This window comes from Cervus elaphus, chromosome 18 (assembly GCF_910594005.1).
Source record: "Cervus elaphus chromosome 18, mCerEla1.1, whole genome shotgun sequence".
NCBI classification, from domain to species: Eukaryota; Metazoa; Chordata; class Mammalia; order Artiodactyla; family Cervidae; genus Cervus; species Cervus elaphus.
The window spans coordinates 97,385,237-97,402,126 of record NC_057832.1 but is presented as its reverse complement, the minus strand read 5'-3'; the positions used below and the strand labels follow the sequence as shown (position 1 = coordinate 97,402,126).

General features: G+C 37.1%; 2 protein-coding genes across 5 annotated transcripts in view; one reads left to right on the top strand and one right to left on the bottom strand.

The window, feature by feature from the left end:
* Positions 1–16,890, top strand: part of GRM8 (glutamate metabotropic receptor 8) — an 834,842-nt gene that overhangs the window by 410,281 nt on the left and 407,671 nt on the right. The window lies entirely within an intron of this gene.
* LOC122674742 (melanoma-associated antigen 10-like) lies at positions 10,532–11,859 on the bottom strand. The gene has a single exon (XM_043873266.1). It carries the CDS (start codon positions 11,738–11,740, stop codon positions 10,976–10,978), a length of 765 nt encoding a protein of 254 aa, XP_043729201.1. The 5' UTR covers positions 11,741–11,859; the 3' UTR covers positions 10,532–10,975.

Genomic DNA, 16,890 nt, shown 5'->3' with positions numbered 1-16,890 from the left:
CCTGGATGAACAATTTCACCTCCCAGAGCTTGTCTTCCCTCATTTGTAATGTGAGGTAATTGTGCTTACCTTCCAGGGTCATTCTGAGGCTTAAATGAGATAATGCAAGTAAAACACTCAGTAGTGTGGCTGACTCATAGTATGTCTATGTCAACAGAAAGATTAGTAGTTTATCTAAGAAAGAAATGAAAAATGTTATTTAAGCAAATCTGGAGGATTATACTCTAGGAGATGCCCATTAGAGGTCAAAGCACAGTAATATAAGTTTTTGAGAGGAAGGGTTAGATGTCAAGTGTCATTAACCGGTGATACAATTCAGATCTACACATACAAAGCAAGTAGGTCTTGGATCATGGAACCGCTTACACCTTAAGGAAGAAAGTTATCTTCTAAAGAGTTTGTGAAACTTTATGGGATTAAGATTGTTATCTCCTAAGGAGGTCTGATTAATGCATATGTACAACACACACTCAAAGGAAGACAGGAGGCCCAAATGCAAAGAAAAACTTTATGTTTAAATTTATCTCATCTTGCCATAAAATATGAATTTTATTTCATCATTCAGTATAAAAATAATAGCAATTACCAAAAAAATAGGAGTCCAGATTCTAGTTGCAGCTCATCTACAAATTCATGACTATCTTGGAAAAGTCATGTTTTTTCTCAGAGTCTGAGCCTCCTTATCAGTAAAACGAGCAGGTGGGTTGGATGAGTTCTAAATTTGGTGATCGGTGGTAGGATTTGATGACTAATATGAGTCATATCTGAATTTTTGTCATCAGAAAATATATCATTTTAAAAGTCTTATTTTACCCTGAGTCATGCACCCCTGCATGAGAACTGAGAATATATCTGATCTAAGCAGATTTGGAAGCTTCAGAAATGATGACATGTTGATTTTGAAAGCATGCTAGTTATCCAGGTGAAGAATTCCATGAGATAGTTAGAGTTAAAATTTAAGGAAGGCGACAAGAGCTTCAAAAAAATGGAATTTCACAATGTAAATGATGCTGAAGGAATGAAAGTGATTGACAATTCCTTAGACACACAAAAAAGAAAAATATGCAGGCAAATTTCACATATATATTTATTCATTTATTTTCTAATATTGATAATGAGGGTAACTCATTAAGAAATCAATGCTCACCTGAGACAATTTATTATTATTTGCAAAAATTTTACAAAATATCAACTTAAAAGGAATATAAAAATTTGAAAACAATTTGAATTTCCATGTATTTTTGTTATGATAATTAGTAAATGTCTGACATATTTGGAATAGCTGAAGCCAATTGTATTTCGAGAATGTTGTTGAATTTTGCATGTCTTGGTCAGAGAGGCTGGACATAGATAGAATACTGCTCATGACAGAGATGACTTTGGAAAAAGTTGAGATCAGGAACAGAAAGATTCATATTTTTGGTTTATTTACCCTCAGTTACATCTAGTTAATTTGAATTAGTACATTTATTTGCTTATACTCTATCTGTGTCCAGTTAGAGAGGATGCCTATAGAGTATAGTAGTTGGGCATTTAATTCTTGAACTAGACTCCCTAGGTTCCGATTCTAGCTCTGTATCATGGGAAAGTTATTTGACTATTTCAGTGTTAGTGTCCCCAGATGGGTAATGGAGATAATAATAGTACTGGCCTTATAAGGATTTGTGAGAGTTAGATTAAATAATATTAATATGTACAAAGCACTTCAACTAATACATAATATACAGTTTATAAGTTAGTTGATTTTCCCTTCTCAGTGATTAAAGTAAGTTTTGATTTTACTAAGCCAAAAAGTTAAAAGTTCTGTATCTTAAAAAACTAAACTGCTATGTTCAGTAGATTGGCTCATATACAGAATAAGAAAATGCAATGAGTGTGGTTGTTTTTTAATTGACTTGTCAGTTTCATCAAAAAGCCAAATTGAGTGCACGATGCAGACACAATTTAGGTTAAACACTTCTCCACAGTGAAAGTTATCAAAGGTGAATCAATAATGATACATGTCAGAAAGGAAAACCACACTATATATTAATAGTTACATATGTGTGCATGTGTGTGTGTATTTTAAACTGTAGTAGAAAACATAAATCTCTAGCATAATACTAGATGCTTGGTAACTATTTGGTAGACCTTTTTATTAATATAAAATGAATTTCAAGTTTTTTATGATCTGAGTGCTTGATAACTGTGTTTAAAGAAATAAGAAATTTCACAAAAGTTATCTTAGTTTTCTCCCTCTGAAAACTCTGACATAGGCCTGATGGATATAGATTTTCATTTTAAAAATTAAAGAGGGGCTCAAATGAGTTTAGTTATTTTCTTCGATGATGAAATGCTCCCCAGAGGTGGACCAAGAAGAGTAATAAATCTTTGATGCACCTGTATAATATATGCAGTACACTGCTGAGAATATCTGGTTTTGAGGTTTCAGTGGCAGAAAACCAACTGCAGGGAATCTGGATATTCTAGTACAGCTCTGACCTTAAATGTTTTATCCACTCAAAAGAATAATGCACAGTTTCAAAAAAGTTAACATAGTCCCAAAAGAAGGTGAGGATTTTTTTCCCCTTTCCATATGACTTTAGTTACAGTGTACTAACCAGGTTAGGGCACTAGTATCACCTAATTTTATTTTATTTATTTTTAAATATTTTATTTATTTATTTAGCTGTCCTGGGGCTTAGCTTTGGCATGTAGGATCTTCATCCCAGTATGTGGCATGTGGGGCATGTGGGATCTAGTTCCTTGAAAAGGGATGGATGCTGTGCCTCTTGCACTGGGAGTGCAGAGTCTTAGCCATTTCACCACCAGGGAAGTCCCTAATTAATATCACCTAATTTTAAAACAGAGGATTCTTTAGTTCAAGTACTGTTACTTGAGATGATCTAAGCAGAATCTTAGCAGTTAAAAGAATTAATTTTTAAAATGTTCATTTTGGCGCTGGGAAGCAACCTCCATGGAGAATAACCAGGTCTAGACTGAAGAAGCTATGGGATGGAAATTTCTTTCTTCCTCCAGAATCCTAATCATGTGATTTCCTGCTTCCCAAACTTTGCTGGCATTTCAGAATGAAGAGGGAAAAAAGGGGGAAATAATCAGGAAATTAAGAGAAACAAAAAAAAAAAAAAAAAAAAAAAGAAAGAAAGAAAGAAAAGAAAAGAAATAGGGCAGAACAACCCTTAGAAGAGTTTGCTTATCTTCAGGACCAAAGACAGGGAGTTGAAGTTCCCCAAGAACAGCAGAGGTGCTTTCCTTCCATCCATCCTATGCAAACGTAAGACCAGGAGCAGAAGGAGGTCTTCATGCCAAACATCTAGGTCATTTAATGATATAGAGAGGTTTACTCTCTGAGTGTCATTTGTTGTGGGCTGACAATGCTGGCAAATACTTTATGCACAGGATGAAGTATGAAGGATAATTTCGATCCATGAACATAGCACATCTTATGAATCATATGTATTAGGAATATTTTAGTTTATCTTTGTTATCAAACCAAACTTGGTTCTACTCATGTAGCAAAGCCAAGCTGCCAGCACTGGGTTGTGGTAAAGGAAAATACAACATTTATTGGAGGGCCAGACAGGCAGAATAGGCATCTCATGCTCAAAAGACCTGAACTCTCTGATGGCTTTCAGGGTAGGGTTTTTAAAGATAGTGTGAGAAGAGAGGGTCACAGGGTATCAGCTCATGCACAGTTCTCTGATTGGCTGGTGATGAGGTAACAGGGGAATGTTTTGGGGATCTCAGTCACCAACCTTCTGGTCTCAACTACTCTGGGGTCTCCTTGATGGTGTTCAGCATGCAGTTAACTTTTTCCACCAGGTGGGGCTTTTAGTATCTGCAAAAGAACTCAAGAATATGGCTCAGGATATTACTGTAGTAATATAGTAATCTGTAGTATATCTATAGTAATCTATAGTATCTATATAGTAATATAGATAGTCCTTGAGGAGGAGCTAAAAGTTCTTGACTATTTTATGGCTAAAATATTATTTTGTCTTGCTTGGTTGCTTTCCTTTGTTCATGTACTTTTTTCTCTTCTCTGATTAAATTTGCTATATGGAACTCAGGGAAAGCCTAGAAGGTTAAAGCTTTTCTACAAACAAGAGGTGGGGAGTATAAGAGATCTGTACCCAGGAAGGGCCTACAAGGTTCTTCTCTGTTTCATCATGATCGACTACAAAATTGTCTATTTAACACTTCCTTTTTTGTTTAATAATTCTAGTTTGTTGTGGATAAGTATAATTATCTATAATGCTTAGAGATGAATTTAATTTTAACTCTATAAGTGATTTTCAGAAGAAAGTCTTTTATATAAATTTTAAAACAATATACACAAAATAGTTTACAAATTCTACTTTTGTCACACTCTGGCAACTTTTTTAACATCTGGAAAGGCTAGATGGTATAATCTTGGGACTCATTTGTCCAACAGATACACAGAAAAGTAAAATGAAATGCACAGGACATACAAGACAATGGTTAATCAAAAATCTCTCAAAAAAACAAAAGCTCTGGGCCAGATGGCTTCACAGGTGAATTGTATCAAATGTTTAGAGAAGAGCTAATGCCTGTTCCTCTCAAACTCTTCCAAAAAATTGCAGAGGAAGGAACACTTCCAAACTCATTCCACAAGGTCACCATTACCCTGTTACCAAAACCAAAGACATCACAAAAATGTAAAATTATAGGCCAATATCACTGATGAACATAGACGCAAAAATCCTCAACAAAATTCTAGCAAACAGAATCCAGCAACACAGTAAAAGGATTATACACCAGGGGGCGCTCGTGCTAAAGAACCCACTTGCCAATGCAGCAGTTGGGAAGATCCCCTGGAGGAGGAAATGGCAATCCACTCCAGTATTCTTGCCTGGAGAATCCCATGGACAAGGAGCTTGACAAGCTACAGTTCATGGGGGTCATAAAGAGTCAGACATGACTAAAGCAACAGCACATACCATGATCAAGTTGGGCTTATCCAAGTGATGCAAGGATTCTTCAATATATACAAATCAATCAATGTGATACATCTTATTAACAAATTAAAAGATGAAAATCACATGATAATCTCAATAGATGCAGAAAAATCTTTTGACAAAATTCAACATCCAGTTATGATAAAATTCTTCAGAAAATGAGCATAAGAGGAAACTACCTCAAGATAATAAAAGCCATATATGATAAACCCTCAGCAAGCATTATTCTCAATGGTAAAAAACTGAAAGTATTTCCTCTAAGATCAGGAATAAGACAAGAGTGCCCACTCTTGCCACTATCATTCAACGTAGTTTTGGAAGTCCTAGCCATAGCAATCAGAGAAGAAAAAGAAATAAAAGAATCCAGATTGGAAAAGAAGAAGTAAAACTCTCACTGTTTGCAGATGATATGATATTATACTTAGAAAATGATAAAGATACTATCAGAAAATTACTGGTGTAATTAGTGAATTAGGTAAGTAGCAGGATACATAATTCATACACACAAACCCCTTACATTTCTATACACTAGCAATGAATAATCAGAAAGAGAACTTAATGAATCAGTCCCTTCACCATTGTCTTACTGTGAAACTATTGACAGGGACCCCTCTGCCCCGCCTTCTTCTCCCTTGTCCCCTGAACCACTTCATACATGCGATATGTACTCCTCAAAGAGGTGGTTTGGCCAGTCCATTTCCAAAATAGAAATTTCGTATGAGTGTTAACAAAAGGATAATTATAAAATGTGTTATTTTATTATTCTACTTTAAACATAAACCAGGCACTTCATAACACCTACAAAGGTGAGATATTTCCAAAAAGTATTTAGCATGTTTTGCTATCTATACAGTTGTGAGTAATAACATGCACACACAGGGGGGTGGGCATCATATGAAAATATCTCCTAAGTCTGACCAGTTTGGCATAGGCAACCATCCTATCCCTCTTTATTGCCTTCTTCATTGCCTTTGGCTCTACTTCCTCTAACCTATAAACAAATATGGATATGGGTGATTCCTGGTGTCTCTTCTAGAGGTGGTCTGAAAATTCCATTTCCAAAAGTCATTTTCAGAAAACATTTCTTTCCTATTATTTATCCTTTCCTTTTCTTTCAAAAGGGCATGTTTAAGACGGGGTTTTCTATCAGATGTCAGAATTTCTTTACATGTAGAAAGCCCAGGTATAGCAAAATAAGATTAAAAAAAATTCAGCTTTATGGAGGTATAGTTGACAAAATTAAGATATTTAAAGTATACCTGGTAATGATTTGGTATACCTATACATTGTGAGAGAATCCCACCACCTTGACCATCGAATGAGTTAATACATCCATCACTCCACATATTTATTTTTATGCATTTATTTTTTTTGGCTGGAACTTTCACATTTATTTTCTTAGCAAATATCTGTTGGACCATACAATATTTTCTTTTAAAATGATGGGGAAACTTGAGAGCACTTGCTTCATATTACATACCAGGCCTTCTATAAAGGTCCAGCAAATCTCCAAGGGTAGTGGGTGCTCTATGTCGGCCCGGTGTGGGATGCTGTTCTGTCATTTCCCTCCTTCAGTGTCCAGGTCTGGTGAAATAAAGATTTCCACCCACATTTCCACTCTCTGCTCCTTTTGGGCCCCTAAGCAGTGGGGCAAGGTGGTGTCTTATTCACTAGAGGTCAGAGAGGTCACCCCAGGCCTGGGGTCTCCGATGCTCTGTGACCGAGGCTGAGGTGGCCCAGCTCATGTCCTTTCGAGTGTCTGGGTGCTGCCTCTCTTCTCTACCTGCCATGCCCCGCCTCCCCCAGAACAGCAGCCACCACAGAACGGGAGCCAGAGCTCAGAGATCTGCAGGCTCTGCAGGGGTAAGATCGATCACAGGAAGGCTGGGCTGTTGCTGCCCAAGGGCCTGTGCCTGAGCTTGGCCACCCTGCTCTGGGCGCTCAGCTTACCCAGGCCTAGAGGGCCCTCGGCTGCACTCCACTAAGGACCACCTCTCTGCCTAAACTCCTTTATTTTCATATTCCATTTTTTTTCTGATTGACAGTTTAAGATGGACAAGTGTCCTAGAGATCCTGGCTATATGATTTTTCTGCTGAAAACCGTTACTGAGATTGAGACTTTATAAATACTTTTAGATATGGTATTGATTGATTGGGAGTGTGTATGTGTGTGTGTGTGTGTGTGTGTCTGCGAACGTGCAGACTCAGTCGCTCAGTCATGTCCGACTCTTTGTGACCCTATGAACTGTAGCCCACCAGGCTCCTCTGACCGTGGAATTTTCCAGGCAGGAGCATCTCATAAGCTCCATTTAAAATCACATTCCTGGTTTGCAGACTGCATCCTTTCTAATTCAACTGGATGGTGAGACTTTGCCCTCTAGGTTTCTTTGTCTCTCCTTTTCCCAGCTCAGTCTTCCTGTCCTCCCATCTCATTTGGTGGCTTTCCTCTTCTTCCTTTCATTCCTCTTGTTTCTCTTTGAGCATTCCTACCGCATTCTTTATTCTCCAAGACACCTTTTTAACAGGATCCTCTTTTCTCACTTCTCTTTTTAATTTCTCTTTTTTCTGATATTGCAATATAGAAAGAAATGCAGAGAATCACTTACTGGGATTTAACACATTATAAAGAATTTCTGTTCTTTCTCCTTTGCCAACAATTCATTACTTGAAAATATTGACATCAATTTCCAGATATTCATAAATGTCTCCAGTCAATACATCTAAATTTCAAATAAACCTCCAATGGTTTTGGTGAGAAAGTGCCAAATTTATTACTTTCTTTCATTTCTTGTAAATCACAGCAGTGAGAGATTAGAACATGGCTGCATTGGGACATTGTAAGAAATCAGCCTATGCAAATGAGCTTTTTATTTCCTTAGAACCCCTCATACTAGTGACTCAAGTTGCTAAGAGCTCACTGAACTGTTTTGATCCTGGTATTTCAATACTGCTTCCTTATCACTTATCAAAAGTAGAGCAATGATGATTTCTTTCAGTTCTGTTAACCATAGAAAAACATACACACCTGGACATATATAAAAGAACCAGTACCTCTGAACTAAGATTTTATAATTCTATGCTTTTTAGAGAGATCAAAATATCAAAGAACCTGGTGTCTCATATCATGTAATTTTGCTGTGATAATACTCATGCAGAATGACCCCAAATCATGTCATTTTTTGGGTCAGATCTTTAATTCTTAGAGAAGAACTTTCCAGGTGGTTGTCACCTTAAGAAATACCACTGTGCTTACACCATATAAAAAAGTAATTGAAAATGATCAAATATTTAAATATAAGCTCTGAGACTATAAAACTAAAGCAGGAGTTCCAGAAGTAAAGCACAGAATGAAAGAGAGGCAATAACCAGATAGATAATGATAAGAGAATAACTCCAATATCTAAGATGAAATGGGTCCTCAGGCTAAGTGAACAAGCAGGCCCACTTTGACACATCAGAGTGAAAAAGTGAAAATGTGAAATGCAAAGACAAAAGGAAAGCTTCAAAGATGCCAAAGAGAAAAGAAAGTATCCATAATAGTCCAGCAATAAAACTAACAGCAGCAGGAAAATATTTTTAAATGTTGAAGGAAAAATAACAATAGTTATAATCTATACTCAAACTATCATACAAGAATAAAGGGAAATGAAGATATTTTATATCATATAAAGACTTAGATAATTTGCCTCAGACTCTTTGAAGGGGCTACTAACTTTAAAAGAGGAAAACTGATTCTACAAATAAGCAGTAGGATATAAGAAGCAATATTTTCAAAAAGTGACTAACATAGGAAATAAAGTTCTCGACAACAGTGATATGTTTGAGGGGCTAGAATTAAGCCTTCTTAAACTCCTTGCATTGTTCAGAAGAAATATAAAATTATTAATTATCCTAACACCTCATTATATAATTGGGCATGTTAAAAAGTTAAGGTTAACAATTAAAAGAATAAAAGTACAATTATAGTTTAGAAATCCCTGGAGGCATAAAAGGATGATGGGCTGTACTGAAAAGCTGATCAATCCAATGGGAGTCAGAAAAGAACAAAAAATAGAAACAACCAAAAGGATGGTAAATAGGTAATACAAAATATGTTGGTAGAAACAGATATCAAATATCAGTAGTTACAGTAAAACTCAACCATTAAAACAAAGAAAAATGTCAGATTAAAATCTAGCTGAAAAGTGACATATTATACACAGACTTATGCTTACATGTGGTTGTATATGTATGTACACTTATGTGCACTTGTCTCATGTAATTAAAAACAAAGGGTGATATGCCAGGCAAATTTTAATGAAAAGAAAAAGAAAGGTGGTATAGTCAATTAAAATCAGAAAAAGTTATGACATTCATCAAAGGATATGACCATTATGAACTGAAATGAGCTTAAAAACAAAACCACAGGAACATGACATTAACAGAACTATAATCCAAATGACTAAATGAGGGATATTGTTTACATATCTCTCAGAAATTAATAAATTCATTAGACCAAAATATTTAGAAAGAATATAGAAGATTTAAATAGCTCAGTTAACAAAGTTGATCTGACAGATGTATTTATAAATGCACAGTCAACAAATGTGAACATCTCTCTCTTTTTTTTAATGCATGCTGAATTTGAGACTATTTCTTATAGAGTGAGAAGTGCGGACTCTGCAAATGAACTGATCAAATTTGAGTCTCAGAACCATAATGTACTGGGCTTCTCTGGTGGTTCAATGTTAGAGAATCTTCGTGCTAATGCGGGAGATGCAGGCTTGATCCCTGGGTCAGGAAGAGCCTCTGGAGAAGGAAATGGCCATATGCTTCAGTGCGCTTGCCTAGGGAATCCTCATCTGTAAATTATAGGTAATAATAGTACCTATGACTTCAGTGAGTTTTAACATGACATGTAAACTGTTTACAATAGTGCATAACATAAGGTAAACATTTAATCAATGTGAGTTGATGGTATTATATAAAAACTGCAAAAACAGTAGCACAAAATTCTGTGAAAGGAATTCAGTAAAATTTGGCACCAACTACAAAAAAGAGATCAAACTCTCCCTTACAGTTGGAAATTGAAAAATAGGCTTTTAAATAATTAACGAGTTAATGAAGAAAGTAAAATAGATATCATACAATATTTATAATTGAAGGACAGTGAATATAGTGCATATAATAACTTGTGGGATGCAATGATCACTTAAAGGAGAGTTTCTAGTTATGAATGTATGTATTAGAAAATAAGTCATTTGAAAAGAAGTGAATGAGGGTTCAGCACAAGAAGTTAGAAAACGAGCAACAGAGAACCTACAAAGAAGTGAGAGGAGGAAAATTGTATGAAAAGGAACACAGAGTAGCAAAATGGTCAACAAGAACAATAGGGGATTTCTGATAAAATACACAGGACACTTTTTTGAAAAGGATATTAAAGAAGCCCATGGCAAAATTGGTCATTGAAGAAGTGCACACATAAACACATGTAGGCAATAAGAGGAATAAAAAAGAATAAAATTTCAGTTCTAGTGAAGATTTTTTTTTTTTTTTTCGCTTTGATTATGTTTATTATCTAACTCTTCTCCATTCAATAATATTGCTACATAAGTTCCAATTATCAAAACAGTTCTAATTTTTATTCCATTGTATTCTGTTCAGGACCACAAAACAAAATGGAAGACTTTCCAATCTCTCTTACAAAACAGCAAAACTCTTGTTTTTGAACTGGGTAACCACAAATACACTCGGATCAATATCATTCACAAAGCTAAGATATTGAAGTTTCTTTAGCCTTCCCTGTAATCAAACTTTGAAAAATTTCTAAAGAAAACAGAGATGAATCCCCACGTCATCATAGAGAACAGGAACCAAAAGATGCTACAAACTGGTTCCCCCAACTAGCCCGGGCCCTCACATTATTGAAAGCTGACTACCCCCTCTTTAACCACAGAGAGAAGGAACAACCTGGCTGCTGCTCTGTCTCAGGCCCCCTATTCCTCCTCCCTCGCATCTTATGCAGACAGGAATGGGAAAGCCCTCAAAGGCCTTTGGTTGACCCTGCGCATAAATGCCATGACTTGCCACTTGCTGGTCTCCACATAGGCCCGGGGACCCCACAGGAACTCATAGCGAACAGGGTGGCTGTCAGGCACCTGCTGGTACTGCAGGTATCCCTCCCGCACCCACACTTGGGTCAGAAGCTCCCTGGGCTCCCCAAAGACACATTGCTCACTCCCAACATACACCCCCATCCTGTTGAGTTCTCCCCAGACCGCCTCCTCAGGGGCCGGGTCTCCAAACCGCATGATCATGCTGAGGACCAGCACCAGGAAGCCGGCCTTGGGCAGGCCCACCCCATCGCTCAGCATCTCATCGCAAGTGAGGCCCAGGATGGGGACCAAGATATAGATGTGCTCCGCTGGGTCCACCTCCTTCACATCCACACCAAAGACCAGCTGCAGGCACACTGAGACTTCCCTGAAGACCACCGGGAAGTGCTCCTGGTTATCCCTGAGGACCTTATTCAGCATTTCCGCCTGGGAGGTCAGCTCCTTGGTTCGATACTTGAGGAGCAGGAACTTCATCAGTTTAGCCATCATCCTATGCAGAATATCTTGGGGCAAGGCCTCCACAGGAGCGGAGGAGGATGCTGGGGGGTAGGAGGCCAAGTGGGATGCGGACTCCCCCACCTCAGCCTCCAAGAGCGGCACCTCGATAGGGCCCTGGGCCTCGCCTGGGTCCTGAAGGTCTTCCTCGGGTTTGCTGAGCTCACTCATCTCAACCACGAGCACAATGCCTTGACTCCTGATACTGCCTGGACCTCCTCTGCTCTCTGAACTGAGGACACAGGCTTCAGACCTCTGCCCTCGCCTCCTGGTTCCTGGAGCTCCTTGCCTCCGTGCAGGACCTGGATTCTAGTGAAGATTTTTTAAATCCTAAGAGACTATTCTGAACACGTTATGCCTAATAACTTAAGTAACTTGCTGTCTTAGATTAACTGAACAATTTTTTAAGAAAATAAAGATTTTCAATATTAACACAGGAAGAAAGGGAAAATCTGAATTTACTAATAACAATTTAAAATATTAAGTTGATAGTGAGAATGTTGCCCTCTTCCTCAAGGATGCATGCTATCAGTTATTATTTATTGTAGATAGGTCTTAGCTTATGCAACAAGATAAAAAGAATATATAGGGATTGGAATAAAAAAGTATATAGGGTTAGGAAATAAGTAACAAAATTATTGTTTGAAGAATATAAGTATTGTAAGAAAATTTATAGACAGATTTTAGAAGTAATTTTATTGGATATAAGAATTATTTAATAGTCTTTTTATATTACAGAAACAAAAGTCATTGCATTTTTTAAAATTCAAAATTATTTCTGGAAGATACCTACTTTTAATTTATTTTTGTACTTTTATTGCAAAACAGAATAGACATCTTAGAAACTGACCACTTGGGAAGTCAAATCAATGGGCTGGTATTAAAGATCAGTGTGGCGAGAATAGATTATTGATTATATTAAAGTAACTTGCTATGTAAGTGGGAAAAGAAAATAAATTAGATTCATACTGCACATTTTAAAACAAAATAAAATCCGGACAAATTTAGGGACATACATGTGGAAAACAAAATTTAAATGAGTTTTGTCAAAAGCACGGGAGAATACATAAGCTTGACCCTTGAACAACAACCAAATAAACATTAGAATGTTCAAGCTCACCAGTAATCAAGATAGTACAAATTGTAAAAAAATTAAGGATATATAATTTTATACTCATCAGGTAAGAAAAACAATTTTGAAAAATACCGGTGATAATAAACATAGGAAAGTTTGCAGAAAATTGGAAACTCTTACTATTGGGGGGAGGATACACTGGTATAACCACGTTACAGGGCAATTTAGCAATATCCAGTAATATAAAAAATTGTCATCCTATACTATTAATTCCTCTTCTACATGTGTGTGTGTATGCTCAGTCATGTCCGACTTTCTGCAACCCCATGCACTGTAGCCCTCCAGGCTCCTCTTTCCATGGAATTTTTCAGGCAAGAATACTGGAGCAGGTTGCCATTTCCTACTCCAAGGGATCTTCCTGACCCAGGGATCAAACTCTTGTTTATTAATTCTCACATATGTGCCCATGGATATTCACTGCTGTGTTGATAACAATAGTGAGAAATTTGAAACAATATAAATAACCATTTATAGGGAAAGGACAAGTAAATTGTGGTATATAAGTCTTAAGATAAACAAACTAGATCTTCATTATCCTCTCTGACTGTATCTTGAGAGCATAGTGGCAGACAGAAAAAATAAAAGTATGGCACAATACTTATGTTCCTTATGAACAGAAGCATATGAGGGAAAGGGAAAATATGGATGGGGAAGGATGTTCGGCAACTTCAGTATTGGGATTATGTCTGGGGAGGAAAGGGATTATAAATTCTTGATGTTGGGTGTGTGTTTCACATAACCTTCTCCCTGTATTTTTGCATGTTAGAAATACTTCAAATTAACAAGGTCTCAGCCAGCATGGTATCCTTATAAGCTGCTGAGATCAAACAGCAGGAGACTAGTTGGCTAGTATGGAATAAGAAAGACATGTCTGAGCGTGGCTGAAGGCCACAAAGGGGAAATTCACCAATAAAAGATTTATAATAATTGCTGCAGTCACAAACCGTAGAACAATCTTAACATGTTCACCAATATCAAATGGATGCTTCATTATTCATAAGTCTTTTTGGTTCTATACGATGTTCACAGGTCACATGCACTAAAAGTGATTTTATTTTCAGAAGAGCAAAAGGATGTCAATATATAAAAATATATATTTTAAAAAGCAAAAGAGCACAGATATTTTAAATGCAGTATTTCCCCCAGTATTCTTAATTTAAGATGCATGTTTCAACCCGTAAGTGTTATGTACAATGGAGCAGAATATTCAAACTCATATGCTTATAATTTTCATAAATAAATCTTTTGTGCTTTATCAATTCTTTAAAGAACTGAAGTTAATATCTCTAAACTGGGTAAGATATTAGCACATTTTTATGAAGTTATATTTATGCTTTTATTATAACACTGTAATCATTTTAATTTATAATTGTTTCTCTATAATTGATTATATTTTTAAATTTAGCAAATATATCTGTATTGCTAGTATCTTAGTTAAGGTCATCATCTTCTAAATAAAATTTTTTACTAAAAAAAGACATAGATTCTTACTTATACATTGAAATCATTATAAATCACAGTAATACCACTGAGTCTATTAATTGCTCGCATAGCTGATTTTTGTTTAAGAAACTTAGCTTAGGAATAAACTGTATGTGGAATCTAAAAAATATAATGAACTAGTGATTGTAAAATAAAAGAAGTGGACTGTCAGATATAGTCAGATAGAATAAACTAGTAATTACCAGTGAGGGTGAGGGAGGGACTTTATAGGGTTTGCAAGTGGGAGGTACAAACTATTGTGTGTAACATAGGCTCGGGATGTAGTGTACAACATGGGGAATACAGCCAATGTTTTGTAATAACTGTAAATGGAAAGTAATCTTTAAAAATTGTATATAAAAAAAGGAATTAAGGAAGCCCATGTGGCTTGGATCAAGTCGGTAAAGGTGATAGTAACAGAAGATGAAGTCAGAGGGTTAAGGGAGTGTCTAAATCATTAGTTAAATAAAAGAATGAGTGTCATTTTTAAAACAAAAATAAGGGGCCAGTTAGCTTCGTTGTTTACAGCGAGGTGATAATGAAAACATAAATACATGCTACAACATAGAGAAAACAAATTTACCATCTGGATGTGAATCGAGTCTCCATTATGAACTTCTTACATAGAAATTGCTTAACTTCATTTTTCCTCAGTTTTCTAATATGCAAAAATGTGATTTATTGTCCTTATAGGGTTGTTTTGAGAATTAAACGTAGTAATCCATGGTAAGCACATTGCAGAGTGCTAGACGCGTGCTCCAGAATCAGTGCAGGTGGTGACTGCAGCCATGGAATTAAAAGACGCTTACTCCTTGGAAGGAAAGTTATGACCAACCTAGACAGCATGTTAAAAAGCAGAGACATTACTTTGCCAACAAAGGTCCATCCATCTGTCTAGTCAAGGTTATGATTTTTCCAGTAGTCATATATGGATGTGAGAGTTGGAGTATAAAGAAAACTGAGTGCAGAAGAATTGATGCTTTTGAACTGTGGTGTTGAGAGACTCTTGAGAGTCCCTTGGACTGCAAGGAGATCCAACCAGTCCATCCTAAAGGAGATAAGTCCTGGGTGTTCACTGGAAGGACTGATGTTGAAGCTGAAGCTCCAATACTTTGGCCACCTGATGCGAAGAGGTGAGTCATTTGAAAAGACCCTGATGCTGGGAAAGATTGAGGGCAGGAGGAGAAGGGGATGACAGAGGATGAGATGGTTGGATGGCATCACCGAATCAATGGACATGAGTTTGAGTAAACTCTGGGAGTTGGTGATGGACAGGGAGGCCTGGCGTGCTCTGGTTCATGGGGTCGCAAAGAGTCGGACACGACTGAGCGACCGAACTGAACTGAGAGATGTTAGTGTTCAGTCAATGTTAGTCTTCCTTTCACTCCTTCCCCCAGTTTGAAGATTATTTCTCTTCAGTCAGAAAGGGCAATGAGGCTGTTCAAAGTGTTTAAGGAAGAATTTTTAGCAGAACCAACAAATGACCCAATATTTACATGGTACGGAGATGGACACTTGTAATTCAAGTAAATGTAGGAATTATTTATTACAACCCACAGTCTTCAGAGTGTAGAATAAATAGATTTCAAGGGACCCATGTATCATTCAAACTGTATGTAAATTTTTTGTGTATGTGAACTTTCTTCCAGATGTTTAGATCTGACTCTCAAAGCATCAGACTCTCAAAGTGCCTGTGACCTTCTAAAATATTAATATGCTCTGGCGCTTAAACATGAGTGGAATATCCTTTACAATATTGAATGTGTTATTGAGGGTAATCCGTGATACCTTTCACATTGGGATAAACTAAGGCTTCAACTCCAAAATGCTAATTGCTCACATATTAAAAAAAAAAAAAGCTGCTTCTTTCCCCTCCGTACCATCAAAGTGCAAAAAGCCTGGGGAAAATACAGCATATTTTTGTCAACCAGTCTTCAATGTGAGCTAATTCGCTGGGAGTGTGAGGTGGTGTGTCAAAGGCTTTTGAAGTGGAGCTGGTTTCCCTTTGTCAGATTTGGTCAGAACAAGCCTAGCTTCTTGTTCATTGAAGTTTTAATTGAACACTCTCCTGTGTGCCGGAATCTACCCTAGGCCCTGGAGCTGCTGTGGTGAATAAGAGACAAGTAAGCTGACAAACTGACAAGAAGATTTTTTTGGACACAGTGGGAAGAAGGGTGGGATGAGCTGGGAGATTAGGATTGACATATATACACTTCCATGGGTAAAAGAGACAGCTAGTGGGAAGTTGCTGTCTAGCCCAGGGAGCTTAGCTCAGTGCTCTGTGATGCCCTAAGGGGTGGGATAAGGAGTAGGGTAGGAGGGAGGTCAAAGAAGGAGAGGAGATACACATATATGTATATATCCCCTCTCTCTCTTCATTTTATATATATATATACACACATATATATTTATATATATACATATAGCTGATTCACTTTGTTGTGCAGCAGAAATTAATACAATATTGTAAAGAGTTATACTCCAATTAAAAAAAAATCACAGGAACAGGAGTTTGGCGGGAGGTGGAGGTGTGTTGGGAGAAGTGTGTGTGCCACGATGAAAAACAGTTAAACTGCTGTGGGAGAGGTCCTTTATGATGTGGCGGGCGGGAAGGCCTGTCTCTCAGGGGAGCATTAGATTATTTCTGCCATGCAAAGAACAGGGAAGGGCACCCAAGGGAGAGGTCCCGGCAGAGGGCTTGTGG